Source organism: Otolemur garnettii, unplaced genomic scaffold (genome assembly GCF_000181295.1).
Source record: "Otolemur garnettii isolate 467f Iridium unplaced genomic scaffold, OtoGar3 scaffold00441, whole genome shotgun sequence".
Classification (NCBI taxonomy): domain Eukaryota; kingdom Metazoa; phylum Chordata; class Mammalia; order Primates; family Galagidae; genus Otolemur; species Otolemur garnettii.
Genome location: NW_003852836.1, coordinates 41,995 through 59,122, shown reverse-complemented (window position 1 = coordinate 59,122; position 17,128 = coordinate 41,995). Strand labels below are relative to the sequence as shown.

At 41.0% G+C, this 17,128-nt stretch overlaps 1 protein-coding gene across 1 annotated transcript in view; it reads left to right on the top strand.

Moving 5' to 3' along the window:
• The window catches only part of LOC100954595 (bile salt sulfotransferase-like), a 36,048-nt gene that overhangs the window by 15,936 nt on the left and 2,984 nt on the right, over positions 1-17,128 (top strand). The window contains exons 3-5 of the mRNA XM_003803703.2: positions 1,345-1,471; positions 14,253-14,347; positions 15,824-16,001. Coding sequence (XP_003803751.1) covers positions 1,345-1,471; positions 14,253-14,347; positions 15,824-16,001 — 400 coding nt within the window. The remainder of the gene's footprint in view (positions 1-1,344; positions 1,472-14,252; positions 14,348-15,823; positions 16,002-17,128) is intronic.

Genomic DNA, 17,128 nt, shown 5'->3' with positions numbered 1-17,128 from the left:
GCCATGGCACTCTACCCAGGGGGATAGCTTGAGGCTCCGTCTCAAAAAAAAAAAAAAAAAGAAAGGAATTTATAACTGCAGTATATACTACATAAGCCTCTTTGTATTATTCTACAAAAAAAGTGAATCAAACATAATTCAGTAATTGCTTTTTGCCACTGAGAAAAAGCAGAAATGCTCGTGTGTGAAGCAGCAAGTTTGTAAGTCAATGCTGAAATCCAGCTGTGGTAGTTCTTCCAACCACTGTGTTCTACTGTGTGCAGCTGTCTTTGGGGATGAGCAGCCACATGAATTGAGTTTTGGTGTGAGGAAATTGAGGTGCAGAGAGTGCAGAGGGCTAGAGTATTGTCACAAAGTGAGTGGGTGCAGAATCCAAAGGAAAATTTAGATGCTCAAATGCCAAATAATCTTCCTTCTGTGTGTGGAGCAATCTCAAGTTTTATGTGGAGGATTATGACATATATATATATATATATATGTATATATATACACACACACACATATATATATATACTGGGTAACTAACTCTCATTTAGGTCCAAATTGATACCATTTCCACTTCCTCATGCTCCTTCTCAGTCAATGCCCACACACAGAGGTAAACACCCTCTGACTTAACCCACAAATTAGTTTTGCTTATTCCTGAACATCATGTACACGGAAATTGAGTCTGCTGTATGAACTATTTCAATCACTATGATGTCTGTGAGATTCATCCTTGGTCTTGGGTGTACATATGCATATCTATTTCTACATATCTATGGACGCACCATAATGTATTAATCCATTCTCCTGGTAGGGATCTTCAAACTGCAGTACACAAATACAGAGGGTGCAAAAAACTGTATACATATATTAGCAAAGGAAAAAAACTCTATTAAATTTGTAACACTCAAGACACGTTTAACATCTACAATTACAAGAGGTGCTATATGTGACTTGTATTCATCTTCTGTATCAGTGAATATTGAGCATTACAATTTCAATACAGTTTCCTCCTTTCTTCAAATGTACATACACTTTATGGCGCCCTCTGTACACCATGAAATAACATCCAGGTTTTAAAACCCTCCAATTGCTTCCCGTTGAGAGGATGCCAATATACCCCCGAGGGGAGAGACAGTGCTTTCCTCTTCCATTGTCATATTCCTGAAACAATAAGTACTTAATAGGAAATTTGAATTTTGTATTTCATTAATGAATTCCTCAAGTAATTTATTTGTAAAAATCCAATGATCTTTATTACCCATTGTCTAAGAATTACATTTTTCTCCAGTTTCATGAAGATCCAAAGGAGTAGAAAATAAGTGTATTGATTTTTCCTTTTCCTATTTTTCCTTTAAGGTGATTTATGTCATGAGAAATCCCAAAGATGTTATTGTATCCAGTTATTTTTTCTGGAATTCAATAAATGGGGTTAAGAAATCAAAGTCAGTGGAACAACGTCTTGAATGGTTCCTGGAAGGAAAAGGTGAGTGTGCTGCAAAATAAGGACGCTAGGGGGCGCGCGGAGTCCGTTCTCCGAACTCACCTGACACCCACTTTGTATCCGCATCTCACCAGCCCCTATCTACAAGGCTCTGTCATCGCTGGAACCCAAATCTGCAAAGTCCACCTACTATCTTAAGTGGGAGCAGAGCTCTAGCCAGCCCCTCAGCGGTCCCTGATAAACCGTCAACGCTATTTGCTGAGTCTAACGTCTTCAGTACTAACACAGACAACCATATTCTTCTCCAATCTCCTAATATGTGGTTTTCTGAAAGTCAACGTTTTTTTTTCTTTTTTAGACAGAGTCTCACTATGAGGCCCTTGGTAGAGTGCCGTGGCTTCACAGCTCACAGCAAGCTCCACCTCTTGGGCTTAAGCGATTCTCTTGCCTCAGCCTCCCAAGTAGCTGGGACTACAGGCACCCACCACAACGCCCAGCTATTTTTTTGTTGTCGTTGTCATTGTTGTTTAGCAGGTCCAGGCTGGGCTGGAACCTTCCAGCTCCAGTGTATGTGGTCGGCACCCTAACCACTAAGGTACTGGCACCACTCCTGAAAGTCAACTTTCATTGGTTTCCTAGATAACACAATCCTGACCTTCTAAACTACCACTGTTTCCCGAAAATGCCCGTTTTCAAAATTCCCTTAATCCTCTATTTCTGTAAACCTCACAATAGTTTGCATGACTCTGCAATTTCTCTATTTTTAGTTATGCAGAATCCCTGGGCTTTCTCAAGCGCTTGCAATTTGGCAATTTCCCCCAAACTGCCTGCTGAGTCCCCTGTCTCAGCTGCGATCTGTCTCTGGAGCTCGGGCAGCCTGGGGAGAGCCATAGATGCTGTGAATTCAACCTGTGCAAGATTGAGGGCATCTCTCCTCACTCCTCAAACTGCTTCTACTGTACGTTAATCTCACCCAATAAGTAGATCCACCCTCCCCTCACCCAAGGGCTGGCAGGATTCTGACATTTCACATGTGTCTTCCTTTTCGCACCCCACTCACCCCTGCCCCTCACCACTTTCCTTTACCTGATTAGTAATCAGGTTCCACCACCTTGATTAATATGTTCATTCTGGTTTCTCGTAAGATGGTGCTGCATTCCGGAAATCCTACAATTGCTGCATTGTATAAGATAGCCACCTTCCTCATGACTTAAGCCTAAACTTTTCTTTTCCCTAGTAATACTCATCACGGACAGGTATGTGTTTATTTATTTGTTTATTCTGTGTGTCTTCACACTGAAATGTATACTCAAGATGTTCACTGTTCAGCACCACGTCCTAGAATGATTCTTATTACATAGTAAGCATTCAACACACCTTTTAAAGATAATTAGTAAACATTTATTGCTGCTTCTTTTTTTATTGTTTGAGGTTTAATTTGTGGGTATAAAGAATTAGGTTACATTGTTTGCATTTGTTAGGTGAACTACCTCTTATTATTGTGTTCCACCCTAAGAGGTGTGCCAACCACCCTAAAGTTGTGCTCATTACGTGGGAGCACACCCATCCCCCCTGTCCTGCTCATTGGTTCTCCTGCTCCCCCGTTGAACTGATTTGAGTTTTTCTCTTATGTGAACATGTTAGATCATCTGCTAGCTTCATGGTACTATTGAATACATTGTATTCTTGCTCCTCCATTCTTGGGATACTTTAGCAAGAAGAATGTGTTCCACCTCCATCCAGGTAAACATTTAAGATGTAAAGTCTCCATATTTTTATGGCTGAATAGTATACCATGGTATACATATACCAGAGCTTGTTAACCCATTCCTGGGTTGGTGGGCATTTAGCTTGTTTCCACATTTTGGCAATTGTAATTGAGCTGTGGAAAAACAATCTAGTGCAAATGTCCTTATGACAAAATAAATTTTTTCTTCTGAGTAGATGCCTAGTAACGGGATTGCAGAATCAAATGGAAGGTCTAATTTGATTTCTTTCAGGATTCTCCATACTCTCTACTTCCAAAAAGCTAGTATTAGTTTGTAGTCCCATCAACAGGGTAAAAGTGTTTCCCTCTCTCCACATCCATGCCAGCATCTGCAGTTTTGAGAGTTTGTGATGTGGGCTATTCCCTCTGGGGTTAGGTGATATCTCAGGGTGGTTTTGGTTTATAGTTCTCTGATGATTGGAGATGATGAGGATTTTTCAAATGTTTATTAATCATTCGTCTGTCTTCCTCATACATGGTTCTGTTCATATCTTTTGCCTAGTGGTAGATTGGATTTTTTGCTTTTTTTTGTTGATTAATTTGAGTTCTCTGTAGATTCTAGGTATTAACCTTTTGTCAGATTCACAGCATGAAAATATCTTTTCCCATTCTGAAGGTTGTCTTTTGCTTTATTTGTTGTGACTTTAGCTGTGTGGAAAACTTTTGGCTTAAGTAAGACCTATTTGTTTATTTTTGTTGTGATTGCTACTGTAGTCTTAGTCATAAAATCTTTCCTGAGTCCAACATCATCAACAGTTTTTCTCATACTTTCCTCTAGGATTTTATCGTTTCATGTCTTAGATTTAAGTCTTTGTCTATCTGGAGTCACTTTTTGTAAGTGGTGAGAGTTGTGGGTCCAGTTTCAGTCTTTTACATGGTTATGCAGTTGAATAGGGTCCCAAGCACCATTTGTTGAATAGGGTTCTTTTCCCCACTGTATGCTTTTGTTTGGTTTGTCAAAGATCAGATGGCAACTAGAGACTGGTTTCATCTCTTGGTTTTTTACTCTGTTCCATATGTCTACTTATCTATTTTTGTGCCAATACCATGCTATTTTGATTACTGTAGACTTGGAACATAACCTGAAGTCTGGTAGGGTGATGCTTCCAACTTTGTTTTTTTACTAAGAAAATCTTTGGCTATGCGGAGTATTTTCTGGTTTCATACAAAACAAAATACTATTTTTTCCAGTACTTCACTGTTTGATGTTGGTATTTCAATGGGGATTGCATTGAATCTATAGATTACTTTGGATAGAATAGACATTTTGACAATATCGATTCTTCCCAGCGCAGACCATGGTATGTTCTTCCATTTTTAATGTCTTCTGCTATTTCTTTTTTTAGGGTTTCATAATTCTCTTTGTAAAGATCCTTCACTTCTTTTCTTAGGTATGTTCCTAAGTATTTAATTTTCTTAGAAGCTACTGAGAAGGGAATTGTGACCTTGATTTGCTTCTCAACTTGTATGTTATTGGTATATACAAAGGCTACTGATTTGTGAACATTGATTTTATACCCTGAGATGTTACTGTATTTCTTGATCACATCCAGGAGTTTTGCGGTTGAGTCTCCAGAGTTTTCTAAGTATGAGATCATGTCAGTAGCAAAGAGTGAGGGTTTGACCTCCTCTTCTCCCATCTTGATGCCCTTTATAGCCTGCTTTTGCTTGATTGCATTAGGTAGAATTTTCAGAAGTATGTTGAATAGTAGTAGAAATAGTGGACTTCCTTGTGTGGTTCCACTTCTAAGTGGAAAAGCTTTTGTTTTTACCCCATTCAGTATAATATTAGCTGTGGGTTTGTCAAAGATATATTCAATTGGCTTCAGAAATTGTGCCATCTATGCCTATACTCTTAAGTGTTCTTGTTATAAGAGGGTGCTGGATTTTATCAAATGATTTTTGCAGCTATGGAAAGAATCATGTGGACTTTTTGCTTCTATTTATATGGTAAATTACATTTATGGATTTGCATATGTTAAACCAGCCCTGCATCCCTGGGATGAAGCTTAGTTGTTCGTGATGTATAATTTTTTTGTGTGTGTACCTGTAATCTATTAGCTAACATTTTGTTGAGTATTTTGCTTAGATATTTATTAGTGAAATATCACTGGTCTGTAGCTCTCCTTCTTCCTCTTCTTCTTCTTCTTCTTCTTTTTTTTTTTTTTGCAGAGACAGAGTTTCACTTTACTGCCCTTGGTGGAGTACCATGGCGGCACAGCTCACAGCAACCTTCAATTCCTGGGCTTAGGCAATTCTCTTGCTTCAGCCTCCTGAGCAGCTAGGACTATACATGCCTGCCACAACACCTGGCTACTTTTTTGTTGCAGTTTGGCTGGGGCTGGGTTTGAACCTGCCACCCTCGATAGATGGAGCTGGCACTCTACCCATTAGGCCACAGGCACCGCCCCAATGTAGCTCTCCTTCTTAGTTGGATCCTATTATGGTTTTGGAATCAGGATATTTGCCTCATAGAACGTGTTGGGGAAGGTTCCTGCCTTCTCAAGGTTTTGGAAGAGTTTCTGCAGTATAGGTATAAGTTTATGCTGAAGACATGATAGAATTCTGGTGTGAAGCCAACTGGTTGAGGGCTTTTTTCTGTTGGAAGCTTTTTTATTGTTTCTTCAATCTCAGTGCTTGATATTGATGTGTTAAGAGATCTATTTCTTCCTAGTTAAGCCTATGAAGATGGTATGATTTTTGGTATTGGTCCATTTCCTCTACATTGTTGAATTTCTGGACATAGAGTTTTTTGTAGTAGTCAGAGATAATCTCTTGTATCTCTATGGTATCAGTTGTTATTTTCCCCTTTTTGTTTCTGATTGAGGATATTAAGGATTTTACTGTTCTGTTTCTAGTTAATCTGGCCAATGATTTATTGATTTTATTTATTTATTTATTTATTTTTTGCAGTTTCTGGCCAGGGCTGGGTTTGAACCTGCCACCTCCAGCATATGGGGCCAGCACCCTACTCCTTTGAGCCACAGGCACCACCCTGATTTTATTTATCTTTTTGAAGAACAAACTTTTTGTTTCATGACTTTTCTGAATGATTCTTTTGTTTTCAATTTCACTTATTTCTGGTTTAATTTTGGTTATTTCTTTTCTTCTGCTAGGTTTGGGATTGGATTGCTCTTCCCTTTCCATTTCTTTAAGATGATTCATTAGTTTGTTGATGTCCTCTCTTTCTGCTTTTCAGATATAGTTCCTTTTAATTTTATAATTATTTATTTAAAATTCATTTAATTATCAGCTAATTCACATATCTATTCTTTTTTTTTTAGAGACAGAGTTTCAGTTTGTTGCCCTGGGTAGAGTGTCATGGTATCACAGCTCACAGCAACCCTTGCTCTTGGGTTTAGGTGATTCTCTTGCCTCAGCCTCCCAAGTTGCTGGGACTACACTCACCTGCCACAATGCCTAGCTATTTTTTTTTTTTTTGGCCAGGGCTGGATTTGAACCCACTACCTCTGGCATATGGGGCTGGCACCCTACTCCATGAGCCATAGGTGCTGCCCCCAGCTATTTTTTTGTTGCAGTTTGGCTGGAGCCAGGTTCAAACCTGCCACCCTGGGTGTATGGGGCTGACGCCCTACTCACTGAACCACAGGCACTGCCCCACATATCTGTATTCTAATACAGCCTCATTTTACCCATATTTTTATTTTTTCCTTTATTAATCATAACGGTATACATTAATGCATTTATGGGGTACAATGTGCTGGTTAGATAAACAATGTGGAATGCTTACATCTAACTGATTAACATAACCATCTCCTCACTTAACTTATTTGTTGTGATGTGACATTTATACTCTATTCTTAATAGTTTTGAAATGTATCCAACTAATACAATTAATTTCCCTCCTAGGACAGCTTTTGCAATGTCCCACAGGTTTTGGTAGCTTGTGTCTTTGTTGATGTTGTTGCTTATTCATTCAGAATAAGGTTATTTAGCTTGTTTAGTGCCCATGCTTTTGTGTGGAGATGAAAATTTTTATTGGAGCTAACTTTCACCTTTATTAACTTGTAGTCTGAGATGATACAAGGTATGATTTCAAGTCTTTTGAGGTTGTTGAGGTTTGATTTGTGTTCTAGGATATGATCTATTTTGGAGATGTTCCATGTGCTTATGAGAGAACATATATTCCTTGACTTTGGGATGGAGTGTTCTGTATATGTCTATTAAGCACAATTGTTCTAGGACTGCATTTAAGTCCCTTGTATCTTTGTTTACTATCTGTCTAGTGGATCTGTCTAGCTCTGTATGAGTTGTGTTAAAGTCCCCTACAATTATGGTGTTATAGGATATCATATTGCTTAGACCAACTAAGATCTGTTTCCTAAATCTGGGAGCATTGAAGTTGGGTGCATAAATATTTACAATTGAAATGTTCTCATGTTGTATTATTCCCTTGACCAGTATGAAGTGTGCATCTTTATGTTTTTTGACTTCAGTTGCTTTAAATCCACTTGAATCTAAAAATGAGATTGAGATCCCTCCTATCTTTTGATTTCCATTTGGCGTAAATGTTGTTTTCCATCCCTTCACCCTGAGTCTTGTTTGTCCTTCAAGGCTAGGTGTGTTTCCAGGAGACAGCATATGGATAACTTGTGCTTTTTTATTCATTCAGCCAGCCTATGTCTCTTCAGTGTAGAATTCAAGCCATTAACATTTATTGAGACAACTGATAAGCGTGGAGGCATTCTATTCACTTTATTTTGTGTAAGTCCATTGCTTATTTATACCTTTTGCATCATTTTGGCATCTAGGTTTTGTTTTTTAGTTTTGGGGTGTTTACTTTGCTGGTGGTCCATTGTGATGGTCAGTGTGTAGAATAGGTCTAGGTATTTTCTGTAGAGCTGATCTAATTGTGACAAATTTCCTGAATGTTTTCATATAACTAAGATTTTTTTCTCAATCAATTTTAAAGCTTAGCTTAGCAGGATATAAACTTCTGTGCTAAAAATTGTTTTGTTTAAAAAGGTTAAAGGCAGATGACTTTTTCAGGCTGGAATAGTGTCAACTGAAGTCTGCCATCATCCTGATAGGTCCACCCCTGGAGGTCAATTGATGCTTACTTGTAGCTACTTGCAGAATTTTCTCTTTTATCTTGACTTTGGACAGGTTCATGGCAATGTGCCTTGGAGAAGCTGTGTTTGAGTTGAGATGACCTGGGGTTCAATATCCCTCTGAAATGAGTGTGTCAGAATCTTTGGTGATGCTTGGGAAATTTTCATTTATGATATCTCCAGTAGAGCTTCTTTTCTTCTTGGGTATTCTTTTTCCCCTTCTGGGGTACCTACAATTTGTACATTTGAACACTTGGTGAAGTCCCATAATTCTCTGAGCAAATGTTCTGCTTTCATTCTTTCTTTCTTCTTTCTTTCTTTCTTTCTTTCTTTCTTGCAGTTTTTGGCTGGGGCTGGTTTGAATCCGCCACCTCTGGCATATGGGGCCAGTGCCCTACTCCCTTGAGCCACAGGCACCGCCCTGTTTATTTTTTGAGAAAGAGTCTCATTTTGTCGCCCTCAGTAGAGTGCTATGTCTTCACAGCTCTCAGCAACCTCCAGCTCTTGGGGTAGGGTGATTCACTTGGCTCAGCCTCCCGAGTTGCTGGGACTACAGGTACCCGACAATTTTTGTTGCAGTTGTCACTGCTATTTTAGCTGGCTGCTGGGGCTGGGTTTGAATGTGTCAGCCTTGGACTATGGGGCCAGCACCCTATCCACTGAGCCCCTGGGGCTGCCCTCTTTTCTGCCTCTTTAACTGCCTGTGTTAGCTGAAGACCTTTATGCACTAGCTCTGAGATTCTTTCTTCTCCATGGTCTAATATGTTGTTGACACTTTCTACTGCATCTTTAAGTTCCCTGATTCATTGTTTCTATTCCTAAAACTGCACTATATCTCTTCTATATTCTTCATATCTTTGATCCCTTATTTGGTTCTGCTTTTGAATTCCTGTCTGTTATTTCCCACTTTCTCAGCATTTTTCTTCATCATCTTTATCATCCATATTTTAAATTCCCTCTGACATTTATAACATTTCTTTAAAGGTGGAATCCTCTGTGGTAGCTGCCTAATACCTTGTGATCCCTTGGGGGGTTGCTCTGTTCTGGTTTTCCATGTTGCCAGGATTTTTCTGTTGGTGCCTTTCCATAAATGGTTTCATTTTGTCTGCTTCCTTCTGCTACTTTTTCCTTTCACTTCTTCCTTCCCTTTAAATTATCTTGTCTCTGTGCTTAGGTAAAAGATGAACAGGAAGAGAAGAGTGCTGAGCAAGAAGGGAGAAAAGATAGAAAAGGAGAAAAGAATAAGAAAAGGGGAGTAAAAGGAAAGACTGTCAGAAAGAAGAAAACAATAGAAAGAGAGAGATAGGAGTAATAGTAGTGTCCAATATGGTGGTTTGACCCATACCCCAAATTTCTGACCACTGGTGGCTGGGTTAGGTGGGTGCATTGAGGTCAGTAGCTCCTTACCAGCCTGAGTAAAGACAGGACCCCACCTCCACCAAATAGAGAAGAATAAAAAGCATCAGTATGTTACAATAGGGACCCAACAATAGCATCCTCCCAAAGGCCCACACTAGAAAGACCCCTTAGTCCAGGGATCAACGACTCCTTGAGCCAGACCCCTGCCCAGGCCTCAGAGTGAGGCTCTGTCCCATAAATGGAATACAGATTGATAAAGAATAAAACAGAAAAAAAGAAATAATAATAGTAGTAAAATGTATTATCAGTGTTCTTACCTACATACAGTTTGCCCTTCTATACTACATTATAGCTATCTATTATTCACTGGACAGTATGTTTGTCTTAATTGCCATCCCTAGAATTGCTTACCCTCACCATAAAGTCCAATCTTCAAGGCCTGGCAGCCATATTTGATATTGATCCTACCTGAGCTCTGCAGGCATATATCCCGCCTTGCTTCAGGTTACTCTTTTAGAAGATAATCAATAGTGAAACAACATGATGGGAGCCCAGACAAGAAGAGAACACTTCCTTTCTCAGTGCTATCTTTGAACTTGGTATTTGGTACATAAAGAAGGCTGGATTGTGCTTCAGCTGTCACCAGAAATCTTGTGACGTCCAGTCAATAGTGATGAACAATGAAGACACATCCTGTAACCCTCGCCACTATCCCAATCACTTGCTCTCTGTGCTTTAAAACCCATGCACAGACCTCTTTCTTTCTTATGCAATCAAATCTTTTTTTTTTTTTTTAGACAGAGCCTCAAGCTATCCCCTTGGGTAGAGTGCTGTGGCATCACAGCTCACAGCAACCTCCAACTCCTGGGCTCAAGCAAGTCTCCTGCCTCCACCTCCCAAGTAGCTGGGACTATAGGCATGCACCACAATGCCTGGCTATATATTTTTTTTAATTTTTTATTGAATGGTAACTATGTACATTAACTATGTGCACTTCTGGGGTACAGTGTGGGGTTTTCACACACAATCCGAAATGCCGGCTATTTTTTGGTTGCAGCCATCATTGTTGTTTGGCAAGCCCGGGCTGGATTCGAACCTGGCACCTTAGGTGTATGTGGCTGGCGCCTTAGCCACTTGAGCTACAGGCGCTGAGCCACACAATCAAATCTTTATTGTTATCAACTAACATAAATATTCTGAGTAGTCTCTACCCATGTACAGGAGTAAGTTCCCCACTATTCCCTGTACAGGTAAAGAAACCTGGGGAATTTAACTTCCAGGAAATGTTGTTCTTAAACCCAGGGAACATGGGTTCCTGATAGGGACCCTGGGCCTTAGGGCAGAGCTTTGGATCACACATGAAAACAGGGCCTCAGGGATTCCCTCCTCTGAATACATTTCCTCCCTAACAATGTAAAGAGTCAGTAGGAACAAGGGCACTTACCCCCTGGACCTTTTAACCTTCTCGTTGCCCATGCTATGGGAACCTTGAACCATGCAATCCCTCTTGCAAAAGATTCCGAGTCCATGGTTTGATAGACTGTGTGGTTTACCTCCCAAGGCAGACTATGGGCAACACAAACCGATGTATTGGGAAAGGGAAAATCAAAGGAATGACTCATAATTACTATGTGTAGGAGTCAGTGAAGGCGATTACCTTCCTGATCCCATGTTTCCCTCAACACTTTGTGAATTTAAAGTTAAAAATGAGGGCGCGGCACAGTGGAGTATGCCTGTAATCCTATCAGTGTGGGAGGCCTAGGTAGGTGGATTGCGTAGCTCTGGGGTTCAAGACCACCCTGAGTAAGAGCAAGGCCCCATCTCTAAAAATAACCAGACAATGTGCTGGGGTCCTGTAATTCCAGCCACTCAGGAGACTGAGGCAATGGGATTGCTTGAGCCCAAGAGTTGAGTTTGCTGTGAGCTATGATGCCACAGCACTCTACCAAGAGTGAGAAAGTGAGACTCTGTATCAGAAAGGAAAAAAAGTTAAAAATCAAATGGGCTTACATACCATACCAAAGAGCCTTCCCACAGTATCTGGATGGGCTGACCAGTGAAAAGGTTTCCCAGACAAATCTAATCTGCAAAAATGGAAATAAGACCTTTTATTTCAAATGCACAGGCAATAGTGCATTGCCATAAAGAACAACAAGAATTAGGAAAATATGACAACACCAAGGAACGTATCAAGCAGGAATAGCTGGCCCCAAACCAAAGCAGATGAATGGTCACCTGACAAATAATTCAACATCATTGCTGGAAGTAAGCTCAGCAAATATCAAGAGAAAATGGAAAAACAAATCAACAAAAGAAGAAAACCACAAATGACCAGAATAAGATATTAAATAGAAAGACTGAAATTATTTTTTATTATTTTATTTTTATTTTATATCATTATTATTTTTTTTGCAGTTTTTGGCTGGAGTTGGGTTTGAACCCGCCACCTCTGGCATATGGGGCTGGTGCCTTACTCCTTTGAGCCACAGATGCCTCCCCTGAAATTATTTTTTTAAAAGAAAAGAAATTTTAGAGGGGAAAATCAGTGAAAAAATAAATATGCAACTGAGAGCATCAACAGCAGAAATAATAAAGCAGAAGAAAGAACCTGAGTTTTCAAAGACAAGTGACCTGCAAATACACAGCCAAAAAAGGAAAAAGAAAACAGAATGAAAAAGACTAAGAAAAGCTTACATGGCTTGAGACTGGCAGTTCAAGGTTACACTATGATCACACCACTGCACTCCAGCCTGAGACCAGCTCTAAGAAAAGGAAAATAGATTCCAGGAAATAGGATTTGCCTGGAGCCATGTCTGATTGCCCAGTGCTCACTGCTGAGGCTGGTCTCTCAATGTGAGTAAAGCACTGCTCCATCCAGTGTCTGTGTGACTTGTATCTTTCTTGATCACCTGGCCCCCTCAAACCATGGAGTAGGATTGAGATAATCTAGGAAAACTTAACATTGATTCTGTATTAGAAGGTAGTAGAGAAGCATTGTGTGTGTGTGTCGGTTTGGTGTGATAATGTAATTGACAGTGACATGTTAGTCTAGAGAGATACACTGAAGTCTGTACAGATCAAATGTGGTGATGTGTGGGAGTTTTCTAAAATAAAGCAATTTGAAGGAGGGGGGAAACAGATGAAATAAGATGTATTCAAAATAATACGTCAGGACACGCTGCTTCTGGTAAAGCACCTTGGGCAAAATAATAAAAAATAATACTAATAACAATTCTCGGCTCGGTGCCTGTGGCTTAAGTGGCTAAGGCGCCAGCCACATACACCTAAGGTGGCAGGTTCGAATCCAGCCTGGGCCCACCAAAGAACAATGACGGCTGCAACCAAAAAATAGCCAGGCATTGTGGTGGGCACCTGTGGTTCCCAGCTACTTGGGAGGCGGAGGCAGGAGACTCGCTTGAGCCCAGGAGTTGGAGGTTGCTGTGAGCTGTGATGCCATGGCACTCTACCCAGGGGGACAGCTTGAGGCTCTGTCTTAAACAAACAAACAAACAAACAAAAATAACAATTCTCTATATGAAAAATAATAATCTTCTCTATATTTTCTATATATATCCTCTTCTATGTAAAAAATAATGATAATAATCTACCAGTAATGGTTGAAGCTAGGAAATGGGTTCATGGGTTCTTATGTGTATCAAGGCTATTTGTACATATATTGAAATGCATATATACATACATAACTCAGTATACACAAATATTTGGGGTGGTGGGATCAGGGAGATGTTGGTAAAAGTGTACAAAGGTTCAGTTAGACAAGGTGAATGAGTTTCAGAGAACTATGGCAGAGCATGTTGACTATAGTTAATAATACTGTATTATAGGCTTGGCGCCTGTAGCTCAAGAGGTTAGGGTGCCAGCCACATACACTGAGCTGGAGGGTTCGAGCCCAGCCTGGACCTGTCAAACAACAATGACAACTACAAAACAAAAAAATAGTCGGGCATTGTGGTGGGCGCCTGTAGTCCCAGCTACTTCGGAGGCTGAGGCAAGAGAATCACTTAAGCCCAAGAGTTGGAGATTGCTGTGAGCTGTGACACCATGACACTCTACCAAGGGCAACATAGTGAGACTCTCTCTCCCTCTCAAAAATAAAAAAAATACTGGGAGGTGCCTGTGGCTCAGTGAGTAAGGCGCTGGCCCCATATACCAAGGGTGGTTGGTTCAAACCCGGCCCCGGCCAAACTGCAACAAAAAAATAGCTGGGCATTGTGGTGGGCGCCTGTAGTCCCAGCTACTTGGGAGGCTGAGGGAAGAGAGTCACCTAAGCCCAAGAGCTGGAGGCTGCTGTGAGCTGTGACGCCACAGCACTGTACTGAGGGCAATAAAGTGAAACTCTGTCTCCCCCCCCACAAATGCTGTATTATATATGTTATATGTGTCAAAACTGCTAAGTGAATAGATCTGAAATGTTCCTCACCATAAAAAAATAATAATTATGAGAGGTGATGATATCACTGCACAATGCATACATAAATCAGAACATAACATTATAAGCTATAAATATAGACGTTTTGTTTCTCAACTATGTATCTTAATAAAGCAAGTGGGCAGTGACATTAGTTAATTAAATTAATTATCTCTCTCTCTTCCTCCCCCCATGCAGTGCCATATGGGTCATGGTTTGACCACGTTCGTGGCTGGGTGTCCATGAGAGAGAGGGGGAACTTCCTGCTGCTGAGTTATGAAGAGCTGAAACGGGTAACCGTCATTTTAGTAGTCAGTGCACACCCTCTCTCCACCACCTTCTCTTCCTCTGATGTCCCTGCAGTTCTCTGTGTCTCCGTTCCAGCCTCCTCAGTCAAAATTTAGCCTCGACAAGAGCGAGGAAGAGTGGGATTATTTCGTGGTCTTCATTGCCCTACTTCTGGTTGCCCCTTCCCAAGATTCAGCCTTTTCCCCAATATTGTTCTTTAGTTTATCTTCAAACATCTGAAGGGTTATTCCATGACCTGAGGATTCAGATGCTCAGGACAAGGAAGGGTGAGGAGACCATCTTTTCTCTAGGATACCAGTGGCCTATTGTGGTATCCTGGAGAAAAGAGAAAGTAACATGAACACTGGATGCTGCTTCCACCTGAGACACGTACTTCCCATCCCCTTCCTCTGCCCACCTCTGTCTGTTCCCCAATGGCCTCAGCATGAATGCATTTTAATTGGAAAGCCTTTCTTAACACATAAAACTGCCTCAGGTCCATGATTCCATACCTTCTTGGAATTTTCCTTTAAATTCATACACTGAACTTTTTTTTTTTATTTGACAGAGCCTCAAGCTGCCACCCTGGGTAGAGTGCCGTGGCACCACAGCTCACAGCAACCTCCAACTCCTGGGCTGAAGCGATTCTCCTGACTCTGTCTCCCAAGTAACTGGGACCACAGGTGTCTGCCACAATGTCTGGCTATTTTTTGGTTGCAGCCATCATTGTTGTTTGGCAAGCCCAGGCTGGATTTGAACCTGCCAGCTCAGGTGTATGTGGCTGGCGCCTTAGCCGCTTGAGCTACAGGCACTGAGCCCATACACTGTACTTTAATTTTAGCTATTTCCACAATTATGTGTCTTCTTGTGAGATGGCATTCAGGCCTTGTGAAATAAAGGAAACTTTTAAAGCATTATAGCTCTAAGAGAATGGTCTATAATTCACAGAAAAGTCTTTCTGGTATAAAAAGCTATTTTCCTAGCATAATCTTCCAGGATCCTGTCCAAGAGTGAATTGTTAAGATAATCCATGAGAAGATGTTGTGAAACTCTGTATGTGATTCAGTTGTGAGTTGTGAGGAATAGTATTGTTTCATGGCCCAGAGAATATTTTAAATCAATTCCTTATATCTTTGTCAAGTTCTCCCACAACCTCTCCTTGCTTAATTCTAATCATTGTCCAGGAGCCCTTCTCAAAGTCTCCCTAGAAACCCGAGGCCCTGTCTTTTACTGCTAAGTTCTCCTAACTCAACTGTATGAGAAATCCATCAGGATCCTGGCATCGTTCACACACGTCCTGCTCTCTCTTCTTTACCTGTTCCTCTTGCTTTCTCCTGGTTGCGTCCAACTCCATCACTTCTCCCTTCCGTGTCCTGTTTCTCTCTTCTTCTTCCCCTTCCTCATCCTCGTCCTGCTTCTCATCCTAGTTTCTCTGGTGCCTTTCACTCTCATATCCTTTCTCATGTTTTTCCTTCTTTTAGGACACAAAAAGGACTGTGGAGAAGATCTGTCAGTTCCTGGGTAAGAAGGTAGAGCCAGAAGAACTCAGTCTAATCCTCAAGAACAGCTCCTTTGAGGTCATGAAAGAAAACAAGATATGTGATTACTCCATGCTGGGTGATGTTTGTTCAGTTGACAAAAACCCACTTATGAGAAAAGGTAAGAGAAAATGGTCTGGTTTTCAAATGTCTCAGAATACATGGAGGGCTTCCTTGTGATTTCAACAGGGGTAGCAGTTGAGATGAGGGGTGTTTGAGTGTGTCAACTGCAACTGCTCCTCCCACAGAGCATTTCTCCTGTCCCCTCCTCAGGGGGTCTCTTCTCATGGTGCTGGTGCGGACTGCAGGCCCTCAGAGAAACTTGATCCATCCTGGGATGGTTACCCAACTGATGAGAAATCATTTAGATTCTCTCTGCTGAAAATCTGACACAGGAAGATGTCCATTGTACAAACAGTGACCAGGTTAATTAGGTCCTCCTGCCAGGCTTGTAAGCCATGATGGAGCTGGGCAAGGAGGATGGAATTGGGATGTTCACATGGGGGCTACCAACTGGAGAGCTAGTGTAGAGAACTATCCCTAACAAAGGCATGAATGAAGGATTGACTCAGCTGGGAAAAGCAGACAGGAGAGACTTGGCTATCAGACATTTTAAGGCCCCCTGTGGTTAAAGCTTACCCAGGTCCCTACCCTTGAGCTCAAGACAAATGGAAATATCTTTTTCAAGGAGTTCAAGAATTCATTTTTATTCCAAAATGCAACACTTCAAATGTATCTGGAATGGTGATCCATCAAAGAAAATAATTAAATGCTTCTAAAGCATCAAAGGACATTGAGCAGGTCAAGGCTTGTGCTGTCCCAGTTGGCCAGGAGGACAGAGTCAAGAAGATCAGTCTTGAGCTCTAACATCTAATGGAATTGTCCCTGCTGGGTTTTGGATGTCTGGGGTCTCATGACCTCCTTCTTCTTTCAAATATACCTCTTATGGAATGAGAAGATCCATCTTACACGTGTCCCACAATTGCATTTTGACTGTAGGTAGCAGGTCTGGTTTCACACCTTAGCAACTAGAGAAGAATTTTGCCTCAGAATGAATCATATGTCAAGTCTCACTCATGTTTTGGTGAGATTTAGGTGATATTTACAGAAGATAGAGTTGATGCAGGGATAGGTTAAGCCTTTTGGGCTGCTGGAGAGGATGCAGGAATTATGCCTATGTGACGTGGGCGCAGAAGGCAGAGTGATATGAGCTGAACTGGGTCCCCCAAATTCATATGTTGAAGTCTT